The sequence below is a fragment of the Odocoileus virginianus genome, chromosome 34 (assembly GCF_023699985.2).
Source record: "Odocoileus virginianus isolate 20LAN1187 ecotype Illinois chromosome 34, Ovbor_1.2, whole genome shotgun sequence".
NCBI classification, from domain to species: Eukaryota; Metazoa; Chordata; class Mammalia; order Artiodactyla; family Cervidae; genus Odocoileus; species Odocoileus virginianus.
In genome coordinates this window covers 14782422-14794841 of record NC_069707.1, presented here as the reverse complement: position 1 = coordinate 14794841, position 12420 = coordinate 14782422, and the positions used below count along the sequence as shown (strand labels likewise).

At 40.9% G+C, this 12420-nt stretch overlaps 1 protein-coding gene across 9 annotated transcripts in view; it reads right to left on the bottom strand.

Annotated features, from left to right (window-relative positions):
* RMND1 (required for meiotic nuclear division 1 homolog) overlaps positions 1 to 12420 on the bottom strand; it is a 32374-nt gene that overhangs the window by 16557 nt on the left and 3397 nt on the right. For 3 of the 9 annotated variants that reach the window (XM_070461700.1, XM_070461701.1, XM_070461702.1), the window contains 4 exons: positions 11755 to 11779; positions 10437 to 10951; positions 3255 to 3363; positions 1215 to 1290 (listed from right to left, as the gene is read on the bottom strand). In XM_070461700.1, the coding sequence (XP_070317801.1) occupies positions 1215 to 1290; positions 3255 to 3363; positions 10437 to 10951; positions 11755 to 11779 (725 nt within the window). Of the gene's footprint in view, positions 1 to 1214; positions 1291 to 3254; positions 3364 to 10436; positions 10952 to 11754; positions 11809 to 12420 lie in introns of all 9 variants that reach the window. The other 6 variants (XM_020899324.2, XM_020899326.2, XM_020899325.2 and 3 more) reach the window with 4 other exon arrangements.

Genomic DNA, 12420 nt, shown 5'->3' with positions numbered 1-12420 from the left:
CCCCAGCTCCGGGAGAAGGTGCGAGGCGGGCATGCGATGTCGCCGAATACAGAGCTGGTGGTGTGAGTGGCTGTGGATGAGGGCGGGCAGGGGGCACTCGGGTCAAAGGTGGCAAGAGATAACCCTGGAAGGAACTTCGTGCTGTGACCAGGAATTTGGACAAATTCTGTGGAATTTGAAGCAGGGCAGTGTGGTGATCAGAATTACCTGCTGCCAAATTACCCTGCCTACAGACAGACAGACAGACAGACAAAGACAGACAGGTGGCGGGGTAAGAAGACAGGCAGTGAGTGAGCTGCGGCAGAAGGCCAGGGTAGGGTCTCAGGATGCGGACGGGAGACCCTCTTCAAATGTTGTGAGGATAACATTAGATGATTTTAAATGGTTTCTACTATCATCACCATGCCTAGTCAGCTGCTCCAGAGTATTTGGTGTTAAAACAACCTTTAGAGAAAAGGAATGCATGTATGTGAGCCAGGGTCCCAGGCTGAAGTTTCTGGAGAGGTAAGGTGGTCTGAAACTTTAGCTGAAGAGTTTCAGACGAAGAAGAAAGAAAAGGAAGAAAATGACAAGGAAGAAAAGACAGCAGGCCAGGTAGCGTGTATAACTGAGAAGGGGCCCTGAAGCTGAACGGGAAATACCATGCTTACATGTTCTCAGATTTATAAATAAAGATGAGCACACACCAAGTTACCCGAGGGGGCCTCTGTTGATGGCCTCAGCCTCAGCCTCCTTCAGCCTCTTGCTCGCAGGCAGGCCAGAACGCGGGGGAGGCCATCGGATCCCTCCATCCCTGCCTTCTGCAGCGCTCCATAATTTCCAGCAGTGGTTCCTGACTTTAGCCTTGTCCAAGGCTCTCTTCTGACTACATGTTAAGTGCACCCTTTACTGTCATGAATCATGCATGGTATAAATGACTTGCAGAGGTGATACACAGATGACATAGTGCTGAAAGTTAACTTAGAACACAAGGAATGAAAAATCCCTGATATTTTCCCTGGGGCAGGGGGGGAATTCTTTACTTTATAAGAGGATTTACCAGCAGATGCCTAAAACTAACAAACTCTCCTCTTCAAATCACAGCCAAAGGATAAATTTTAATCACAAATCCTGAACACATTTACTGCTAAGAGATGAGGTATACCTGCATCTTTAAGGACCATAATACCTGGCCACGCAGCCCACCTCCCACTGCGGTTGCTCTCCTGTCTTACCTAAAGAAGAATATTGTTCCAGGATCACCTTCTTTTGCAGAATTTTCCACACCCATCACCAGAATGTTTGCAGCATCTGTGATAAAAGAGCAAAAAGCTATGTTGCAAGGTGACACAAGGTTTAAGGGTCACCTTTAACAAAGGGCCTGTGATCATTTCTTCACATACCATCAAGTGCTCTGCGACACAGTCACACTTTCTACTAAGGTTTCCAAAAGTATTTGACATGATAAAATGAGAAGACCACAGGAAATTACTTGAACAAAATATTCAACAACCTGTGACACTATTATTAGAGCCATTTAAAACTCATTCTTGTCCATTCTGATTCAGTAGTTGATAATTATTAAAGTCTCATCTTCAGTACAACTATGGTTCAAGAATTTGGGAGCAGGGTGAAGGAGGGATGGATTGGGAGCCTGGGGTTAGCAGATGCAAACTATTCTATAGAGAAGGGATAAACAACAAGGTCCTACCGAATGACACAGGGAACTATGTCCAATATCCTAAGATAAACCATAATAGAAAAAAGAATATAAAATGGAATCACTTTGCTCTACAGCTGAAATTAACACACTGGAAATCAACTGTACTTCAATTAAAAAAGAACTACTTTTTATAAATAATTTAAAATAAAAGCTGAGGAGCCATTAATATATTCTCTTCCTTTAACTATAATTTTATTAATAATATAGTTTTAATATTCTCAAACTGCTCATTCTGCTGAATTTTAAATTATATTGTAGAAAGTGTGGAAAACAGAAAATGCACAGAGACAGAGATACTGGCCATTTCAAAACATATCTGATTTCAAAGTCAATCATGAGAACTACCACAGCAGTCATCAGTAGCTATTAAAATATTATAACATTTAAATATTAAATACATAAATATTCACTAATAAGTAGTTACTTTGTATATTTAGTAGTATTTATTATAAATATATATTCTATCATAAATTATAAACACATTAATCTATCAATTAATAAACATACTAATATTAATATGCAAATTGCTGTATAATTTCTTAGCCTAAACTTAGGATCCTCAAATCTTTAGAGTTCCTGATAGAGGTCGGCAAATGGAGGATTCAGGTAGAGACCGAATCCTAAACCCCCTTCTTTGGTGCACTCACACTTCCCTGAGCACTGATGCTACATCAGTGGATGGAGGGCAAGGCTCACTCATACAGTGGAGACCACCACAACTGAAACAGGTGAGATCCAGGGCAGCAGAATGGTGTGAGAAGCCAAGTCTGTGATGCACAGGATCACATTGCTAACCGCCTCTGCAATCAGCCAAGACCCCAGGGCAAGTTTTCATCTCGGGGGGGCCCTGGACATAGCTGTTTTTCTAAGTCAATTACATTTCTTTCTGTCATCAAATAGTCTGGTCAGATCATCAAGGCCAAAAAGCACCATGACATTTCAACTGTTTCTTACAGGGTCAGTGACTTTCAAACATTTTCTCTGTAGCAGCGAGGTTTTCCACCTACTATTTTTGCTACTTTGAGGTCAACTCATGAATCTTACAAAGTGTTCCAAGTCACTTATTTTTTCATGTATTTCTCAAGAAGTGTTCCTCACACTACCCTACAACCCTCAGTTTAATTCTCCTTTTAAATACTGTGTTTATCTTTTAACTAATTCTATTAGTTTTAAAGTGTTGGATTCTACTGGAAAATTTTTCTTTAAAGACTCTCTCCAATATTTCTATCAATTTTATGGTTCTTCTGTAATACTAATAACTTTTAAATGTGACAGAAATGAAGTGGCATGGCCTTTGATAATCCCAAGTAAGAGTGATCCTGTAAATAAAGCTGAATAAACCATACTGATTTTAATCTGAGAATTAAGTTCTCTGTAAATGCATTTTCTTATCTTTGTCATTTGCATAAAGAGATTTAACACCCCTTATATGATCCAGTTGTTTACATTGAAACTGAAACCTGAACAAATGTGTATTTCAAGACAGTTATCATAGGAAAATTACTTTCTAATACATTTTAACATACTTGGCCCCTGGTTCAAGGAGATGTACCTCGAGGCAAGCTAGTCACTTCGACGTATCCATGGGACGTCAGATCTTGAGAGAGGCTTCCAAGATGGTACTCATCTGCGGTTGCAAACGCAGTGCATTGCATCAGGTCCTGCACCAGGGAGACGAGCATGACATGGTTACGAAGAGGCGCCTGACAAGGCTGTCCCATTACAGGGAGGACTCTGTGCTGCAAAGTTGGCAGGTGAGACTTTTCTCCAAACATCTCGAAGATTCGGACAAAGGATGTGAGAAAGAAGGAGAACAAGACATCACAGGGAGGCAGATTTCAGCTCAACTTATGCAAGAACTTTCTCCTGCTAGTCAAAAAGATGAGATGGCCTAGATGAAAACGGAACCAACCCTACTGGTTGTGCTTCAAGCGCAGACTGAACAAAAGATAGAGAGAGGATTAAGGGATTGTACGGGCGCCGGGATGAAATGCTATTTAAAGTCTGTCCAACCTTGAGTTTCCATGGCTCTTTCTCCCAGCAGCATTATTATTTGAGGTCATTTTGTAATCTGCCACTAGCCTTGAACAGGCAGAGATTAGTCTGTATCTACAAAGGAATTACAGATTTTTCTACTCTGGTTAATTTCACTCTGGTTGAAAGTTCTCCAAATCTGAGAATGAATCCAGGTTTAGAGGTGAGTGCTTTGGCTTCTGCACTAGGAGTCTCACTTGTGTATACATGTATGTATTTATGTTATGTCTGTACAGTACACACATGGCAAGCATATGGCCCAGCACATGGTGTTTTTGTCAAACTGCAGGTCACAAGCTATCAGTGAGTCCTTATGTTGATTCAGTTGGCCCAAACCAGCTTAAAAAAAAAAACAGAATGAATAGAAAATATTAGAGTCCATAATTCATAGTAAGGGTAACTTTTATTTTATGATGTTTTTTGTCACATATATGTCTAAGTAGGTATGCTGGGTCACTATATAGAATGTAAAATAAATTCCTCACCATTGAATGTGGTCAATAAAATTCAAAAGCTATGGGCAGAGGTGCTCAGAGGTCAGGCACAGAATTAGATTCAGTAAAAAAAAAAACCAAAAAACTCAGAATAACGTTTTTGTGAAGTTTACACAAGCTAATGAATGTCAACTGCTCAGAACCATGCAAGCACAAATGTTCAACATTTATTACAGTTGTTATTACAGCACAGATATATACGTTTGTGTTAGTCGCTCAGTTGTGTCCAACTCTTTGCAATTTCAAGGGCTGTAGCCCCGCCAGGATCCTCTGTCCATGAGATTCTCCAGGCAAGAATACTGTAGTGGGTTGCATTCGCTTCTCCATGGGATCTTCCTGACCCAGGGATCCAACTCGGGGCTTGTACATTGCAGGCAGATTCTTTACCGTCTGAGCCACCAGGGACATATATGCTTAAACCATCAAAATGCAAGGAGGTTAAAAAGTCTATCAAGTAGTTTACATCTGGATTTTCATTTGTTCATAATTTTATATTTTAGTATCCACCTGTCAGAACATTAGTGAGTCTACTGTCTTTGGTACATATAGTGCTTTGGCCCAATGTTAGTCAAAAGAGTTTTCTGAGTCACTAAATCAAAATTTATTTCTAAGATTTACTCATCTTGGCTCCTAATTTCTTTCCCTTTCTGTTACATTCCTAGTATGCAATTTAAGAAAAGTAGCACATACATTCCTTCCTTCCTCCTACTTTCGTTACCTAACTCCTGGCCCCTTCTCAAGAAATGACTTCACCCTGCTATGCCTCTTCTTCCATCCGTTCTAACGTGTGGTTTAAAAAGCACCAGAAGAATACACAGAGGACCTGAAAAACCTAAAATCAGTAAACTATCCACTCAGAAGCAAAACACTGTTCTTACTGATTTTCACTCAATTAGGGGAAAAAAGCGGAAATTGCTGCCAAACGTGAGATAAGTGGGTGTGGGCCCCTCCTGTGGCACACATCTGATAAGCCTGATTCCCAATCACTACAGAGGTTAAGAATGCACTCATTGACAAAAACACACGGATTCACACGGTCAGGTGAAAGCTGCTCACTGGAGTAGAGAAACAGGTTCTGTGCTTAAGGTTTATTTTCTTTTATTTTTTATTTTTTTATGCTTAAGGTTTAGAACGGCGGGCGCTAGCTGTTCTTTTAAGGCTCCGTGGAATTAAGAGGAGCTGGCAGGATGAGATTAAGGTGGTTGAAAGAAAGGAATCCAGGTAAGAGGCCTCAGGCAAGGCCACATCAGGTAAGCTCTACTCTGTAAAACCTAACAAACTCCAGTTTGCTACGCAAATCCCAGGGCATCCGACTGGACGTCAGAGCTCCTTCTGGGGCTGCTAGAGCTGACGTGCTTAGTTTAGGCTGCAGTGGGAAGAGCAGGACGCATGAAGAAGACAGAAGATAAGGAGAAGATCAACAGCTAGTCCAGTGGAGGGTCTTCCCATTACTGCACTGGAAATGGCACTGGCTGGCTGTCTCTAGCATCAGAGCCTTACTCTGGCAGCCGGGAGACCTACCCAACTTAAGAGTCACCCACATAGTGTTTTCAAGGTCTCAACAAACTATCAACAACAAACTGCCATTTGACACAAAACCCAGACTTCTAGCATCTTTTGCACCTGGCAGTAACTGACCAGGGTCAAGGTGGGGGCCAGGTTCTTTGGCTGACACTGTCCCCCCTACTCCCTTCTGTCTCGCGCCTGCTTCACCATCACGTTTGTTTTTGATCAGGCCCATCTTTGCTAAAAAAAAAAAAATACAAACTAAACTTACACTGTTTTACATTCTCAGAAATGGCATAAGTCAAAGCATTTAATCACTACTTCCATGAGAAAATATGTGCTGAGCTCCAAAGAGTCAGGTTATAAATTTTGAAACACAGTCTGTTTTTACTTAGGTAAAATCCATTCCAAGGATTTTCTGAAGATGGTCACCTTTCCTTCTCTCGCCATCTCCTATTTAGTTTGGCTCAAAGTCCCAGCCAGTGTCTCGCAGCGTATGGCTCAGCCTACATTACATAACTTCTATGGCTCGCCACACTGCTTTCTGTATCCTCCTTAAACATCTGGGACTTGAGTTGGTTTAAGTTATGAATCTTCGACAAATAAACGATTCACAAGGTTTACCAATTTGACCTGTTAGACATATCTTTGGGGAGTTTTATTTCCTTTGCTTTTTGATTTCAAGACTGTATTTAAATCCATTTGGGAAAGGGAGAGTGTCATCTTCACATTAACTCCCGCCCCACCCCCTACCCCCATCATTTAAAGATGTTTTTATTCTGCAAGAAGCTTTCACTTTCAGACATATCTTTTTCTGGATTTTTTTTTTTATAATGAATCATTCTTTTTTGGGCATTAAATGCAAATATTAATATATAGCAATCTTCAGGTTCCAGGATGGGGCTCAACAACTTGTTCTTAAATAAATGTGTCAAACCAACCTAAAATTGTTCTTGGATTTAGGACTTAAATTTAGGCCTTTCTATTTTAAAATGTTAAACAAACAAAACCCAAACCAAAGCCAAGAAAACCACTGTGTGTGTACTATGTTTCATTTTTCTGGTCACAGAAAACATATTCCAGCAGATGGGGCTAGAAATTTATATATGATTCTTGTTTTAGAATATCACACACTCTGATGGAATACTTTTCTTGAAAAAGAAAGTTTATTTTTATTCACATTCTTTTACTGAAAAAAAATTAAGGTTTTTTTTTTTTTTTGGTAATCTTACTTCTGTATTACTGGGGGGGGGGGGGGGAGGATGTACATTTTCCTGTTATGGACAAGTTATAGGTGACCGCTTCTTGACCTTTTGGCTAAGCTCAAGTAGAGGTTACAGGTCAAAGTTATAAAACAGATATATTTTACATTACTACTATAAGGCTTCTTCTGGCTTTCTTTGGTGGCTCAGAGGGTAAAGAATCCACCTGCAACGTGGGAGACCTGATTTTGATCCCTGGGTTGGGAAGATCCCCTGGAGGAGGGCATGGCAACTCACTCCAGTATTCTTGCCTGGAGAATCCCCATGGACAGAGGAGCCTAGCAGGCCACAGTTCACAGCCTTGCAAAGGGTTGGACATGACTGGGCAACTAAACGCAGCACAGCACAGTATGAGGCTTCGGATTTTAAGCTTTCTGACTACAGCCCATGGTGAGCTGTACATCCGAAAGCAGCCCTTCACATACAGACCACATATAGGCCCCCACACGGGTAACCGACATGAAAGCATCACAGAACGGTATATACCTTTATCATGAACGACGCACTGATTCTATTGCATTACACAAGCAAACCAAAGGGGGAAAAGAAACTAACAACCCACTAGTTAATTTCACAACACGCCACTACTGGGGGTCCCACCGTCCTCCCCAGCCAGCGTCCACGCTGCTCAGAGTGGCCCTCATCCTCAGGCGTCGTCCTCCTCCAAGACAGGACAGACCGCCCAGGAGCACTGTCCCTGTCATGATAAATGATGAGCCAGTGGGATGGAGGCTGGGTATCTCAACAGGGCAGGATCTCTGCGAACGGGACCAGGTGAAGCGCTGATTCCGACACATAGGTGAGCAGGCTCATGCAGTCCATTTCAGGAAGAGGGTGAGTTCAGGTACACGGACGGGGAATGAGACAAACTGTGTCTCTTTCTGGTACAAAGTAGAGTCCTTTCCTGACTCAGTCCAGAGTGGAGGTAAGGGCTCCACCCCACAGGGGACTGGCCAGCGCCGTGATGCCCATGAGGAAATGCAGGGGCCCGCTACTCGGGGCAGACCAAAACTAGTCTTCAGCCCTCGCCATCTATTACCTACGGCTTACGTTCACCTGTGAGATCATTAGAAAATAATGCTCCCAAATCACAGTCCCTCAGATCACTTTAGAAAACCTCTTAGAAATAGAAAAGATTAAAAAAAAAAAAAGAAATAGAAAAGATTTTCTATCATTTTCCTGTGCTTCCAGAGAAAAGACATACTGCTTCTGTTTTTGCAAAATGCAAACTGAAGTCACAGCTACTACGTTACGCAACATGTCCTACCTCAGGACCCAGGAAACAAATGATGCCTTAAATTTGGTGATGGAAAAAAAGCTATTTCTTGCAAGACATTCTTATGTTTTTCTTTTTTTTCTTGTTAGACAACATGAAATGTACAACCCAGGAGGATTCCTGGTTTTCCCTTAATTACTGGGCTCCTCAGAACTAAACGTTCAACTAGATTATCCATATCAAGTATCTGATAATATTTCTTTCTCTGCTCATGTCAACTGCTTGCTCTATTTTAAATGTAATGCTTTTATTACCTCATTGGAAACATTAAATTTTTAAAATTTACTTCAAATCCTTTCCTGGAAGCAGAAAAAAAAATTCTAAAAAGAAAAATAAAAAATGGAATTTAGGAAAATTGCTTTCAAGTCCATGGACAACCCAAAGAAATAATGCCTCTGACAATTTATAACCAACAGCTATTAAAAAAAAAAAAGTGACATCTCTGACTTTGCCAGCCTTTCTTTCATAAGACACTTGATCCTGCTCTGGGTTGCCAGATATAACAAAAGAAAAAAGGGACTTGATCCTCCTTTTTCGATCTGCTATAATTCAGGTTTCTACACTTAATTTTCTTTCAGTTACTTAAATGCTAAATTTCCCGGATGATCACATAAGCGAAACAACGTAATTAAAAACTCAAGAGCTACAAAGAAAGGGGTGAAAGTAGAATGAATCCAAAACTCTCATCCTTTATATCCTGGGTTTGAAAGAAACAAAACAAAAATGTAAACAAAGCTAGAATCCAAAATAAAAGTCATTAACCAGTCCTGGTGGCTCAGATGGTAAAGAAGTTGCCTGCAACGCAGGAGACCAGGTTTGATCCCTGGGTCCGGAAGATCCCATGTCAAAGGGAATGGCAACCCACTCCAATATCCTTGCCTGGGATAGCCCATGGCCAGAGGAGCCTGGCTGGCTATAGTTCACGGAGTCACGAAGAGTCAGACATGACTGACTGACTAACACTAATCAGGCCCTAACTTCACAACCTGAGGATATGACAAGAAGGCCTGTATACTTTTTTAAAGGAAGTCAACCTCACAGTAAAAAAAAAAAAAAAAAAAAAGAAACAAAAAAACCTACCAAATTAAATGCTCAGGGTCTACTTCTCAAAATCGAAATTTTAACCTGTTTCGACCCTAACCTGTTTTCTGATAGATTCAGAATGTCTCATTAAATTTTAAATATTCAACAGTCCTATTTTTAATGTTGATGACTACAGACATCAAAGATTCCTTTGCTTCTCTTCCATCCTTTTCAGTTTAATAAACATTTATTAAATATAAGGCACAGTTTTACATATTATGCAGGATACACAGGTTAATGAAGGGCTTGATCTTCACCTTAAATATTTACCATTTAGTGGGGAAAAGCAAATTGTAGAGAAATTCCCATAAACCTCATAACAGGGGATAAAAATACCCCCTTCAACCTTCAAAGGATAAAAAGCAAAGACCTTCACTCTGCTTTTTAAATTCTAACTTGCCATGTCCTTTTGCCACCCACTCCCACGCAGTCATCATCAGCTTATAAATGCTTACCTATCTACACAGTTCACTTAAAAATTTTTTTCTTAAACTTAATATAGAATTTCTACAGTTTGACTTTTTTTAAGTGGGGCCTGTTAAATAGCAGTATTCCTAAAGTGAACTTAATACCAGTCTTTTCCAAAATTTCCTTAGACCATTAACTAATCCTTTTATAAACTACATTTTAATATTTAATTGCCTCTATTTTGCCTTTATACACATTGTGAGTTCGTGCTCAGTTGCTCAGTCACGTCTGACTCTTTGCAACCCCAGGGACTGCAGCCCGCCTGGTTTCTCGGTCCATGGAATTTGCCAGGCAAGAATGCTGGAGTGGGTTGCCATTTCCTCCTCCGGGGAATTGTCCCAACCCAGGGATCAAACCCCTGTCGCCTGCATCGGCAGGAGGGTTCTTTACCACTGAGCCACCTAGGAAGCCCTTTACATGTACCACTAATTCCTAAAATTACGATGCTGATTCCTTTTGGAGGTAACAGGTTGTACTATTAGGCTTCAAAGACCCTGAAGGCAGCGCTGAGCAGGTGCTCTCCTATGCTGGCAGGGAGGCTGAGCTGGGACACACAGGGGTTTAGGGTGATCGTCAGGGAACAGAGGCACCACCACCACCCGTGTTTTTACCTCGTTCACAGGCAGAACTGGAAGATTGGTCCTAGATGGCTGCCTGGTCCTCGAAGCTTTCAGTGGTCTCTTGATTTGCGGAAAGTCTTGTTTAGAAACTGCTTCCGTGGACACAGATGAGGAATGTCTCTTTAATATTTTTATAAACCACTTAGAACCTAGCAGATTTGGTTTGTGAGTCACTTTTCTGTGAGTACTGACGGAGTTCTTGGTTGGAAGGTGAGCTTCTTCATCTTGGCAACGCACAGCGTTGAATGCAGGGAATACATTTGTATTTGACATTTTCTGGTTCATCCGCAGGACCTGAGACTTATTCCAACCACCAATTGCTGCATCAGGAAAGAACAAATCCAAGTTCTGATTTCTTGTCAGGGCTGTGTGTGCTGCAGTCTCAAATTCCTTAAGTGGTTTTAACATTCGATGAATAAGTCTTTGGCACTGACATGCTTTTGACAAAATATGGTGAGATCCAGCCAGGGCTCTGAGAAGTCTGGCTGACATTACCATAACCCAAGCTAAAAGACAAGAATTCAAAGTTCAAGTTGAGAAAAAAAAAAAACTTAAAAAAATACATACGAGATGAATGCATAAAGAAGCTGTGGTACATATACACCATGGACTATTACTCAGCCATAAAAAGGAATGCATTTGAATCAGTTCTAATGAGGTGGATCAACCTAGAGCCTATTATACAGAGTGAAGTAAGTCAGAAAGAGAAAGTCAACATCATATACTAACACATATATATGGAATCTAGAAAGATGGTACTGATGAATTTATTTGCAGGGCAGCAATGGAGAAACAGACATACAGAACAGACTTACGGACATGGGGAGGGGGGAAGAGTAACATGGAAACTTATATCACCATATGTAAGAAAGACAGCCAATGGGAATTGGCTATAGGACTCAGGGAACTCAAGACAGGGACTCTGTATCCACCTAGAGGAGTGGGATGGGGAGGGATATACATACATCTATGGTTTATTCATGCTTATGTTTGACAGAAAACAACCAAATTCTGTAAAGCAATTATCCTTCAATTAAAAAAACGAATAAATTAAAAAAATACGTATAATGTTTTCCTGGGTAACAGGTATATTTCTGTAAAACCATTTGCAAAACAGATACAGCTAACTGAAGCCTGTTGTTGTTAGTCACTCGGCCACGTCTGACTCTTTGTGACCCACGGACTGTAGCCCGCCAGGCTCCTCTGCCCATGAGATTCTCCAGGCAAGAATACTGGCGTGGGGAGCCATTTCCTCCTCCAACTGAAGCCTAGTAAAAGGTTAAAAAAAAAATTTTAATGTTTCCATCACCTGTAGTCAACTTTTGGTCTTCTTTCTGGAAGGTTACAAGGACATGAAAAGGACCTCAAAAAAAAAGAAAAAGAAAAAAAAAGAGTAATGATGATCTCTTCATTTACTTCACTAGCATATCAACTATTTAAAATGAAATTAGTACTTCTAAACCCCTTTATTCAAAATGTATTCAGGGACCTCCCTGGCTGTCCAGTGGTTAAGACTGCCCTTCCACTACAGAGGGCATGGGTTCGATTCCTGGTCAGGAAACTAAGATCCCCAATGTCAAGGCCAAAAAAAAATTATTCAGCCTGTAAAATAAGATTAGCAATGAGCTGGGACCAGGGATACATCCATGGAAGAATAGGGTTCCTGCCATCAAGCTAATGGTCTCCTGAAGGAGACAGGTGTGTGCAAATGCCTTATTATAACCGAGTGGTGCAGCCCTAGGCCCCACCAAAGAACTACAATAGAAGGTTCCTAAGTCTACATGTAGAGTCAGGAAAGGCTCCCAGAAAGGTTCAAGCTGATTCTTGAAGGGGAACATGCTTTTCAGGGTGGGGCTGGGCATGGCAGTAGGGCAAAAGGTTGTTAAGATACACACACACCCCCCCCCCCAATAGAAATACTATACGTAAATAATCTCCCCTCTTATTTACAGTTTAAAACATTTGTTCTTTAAAA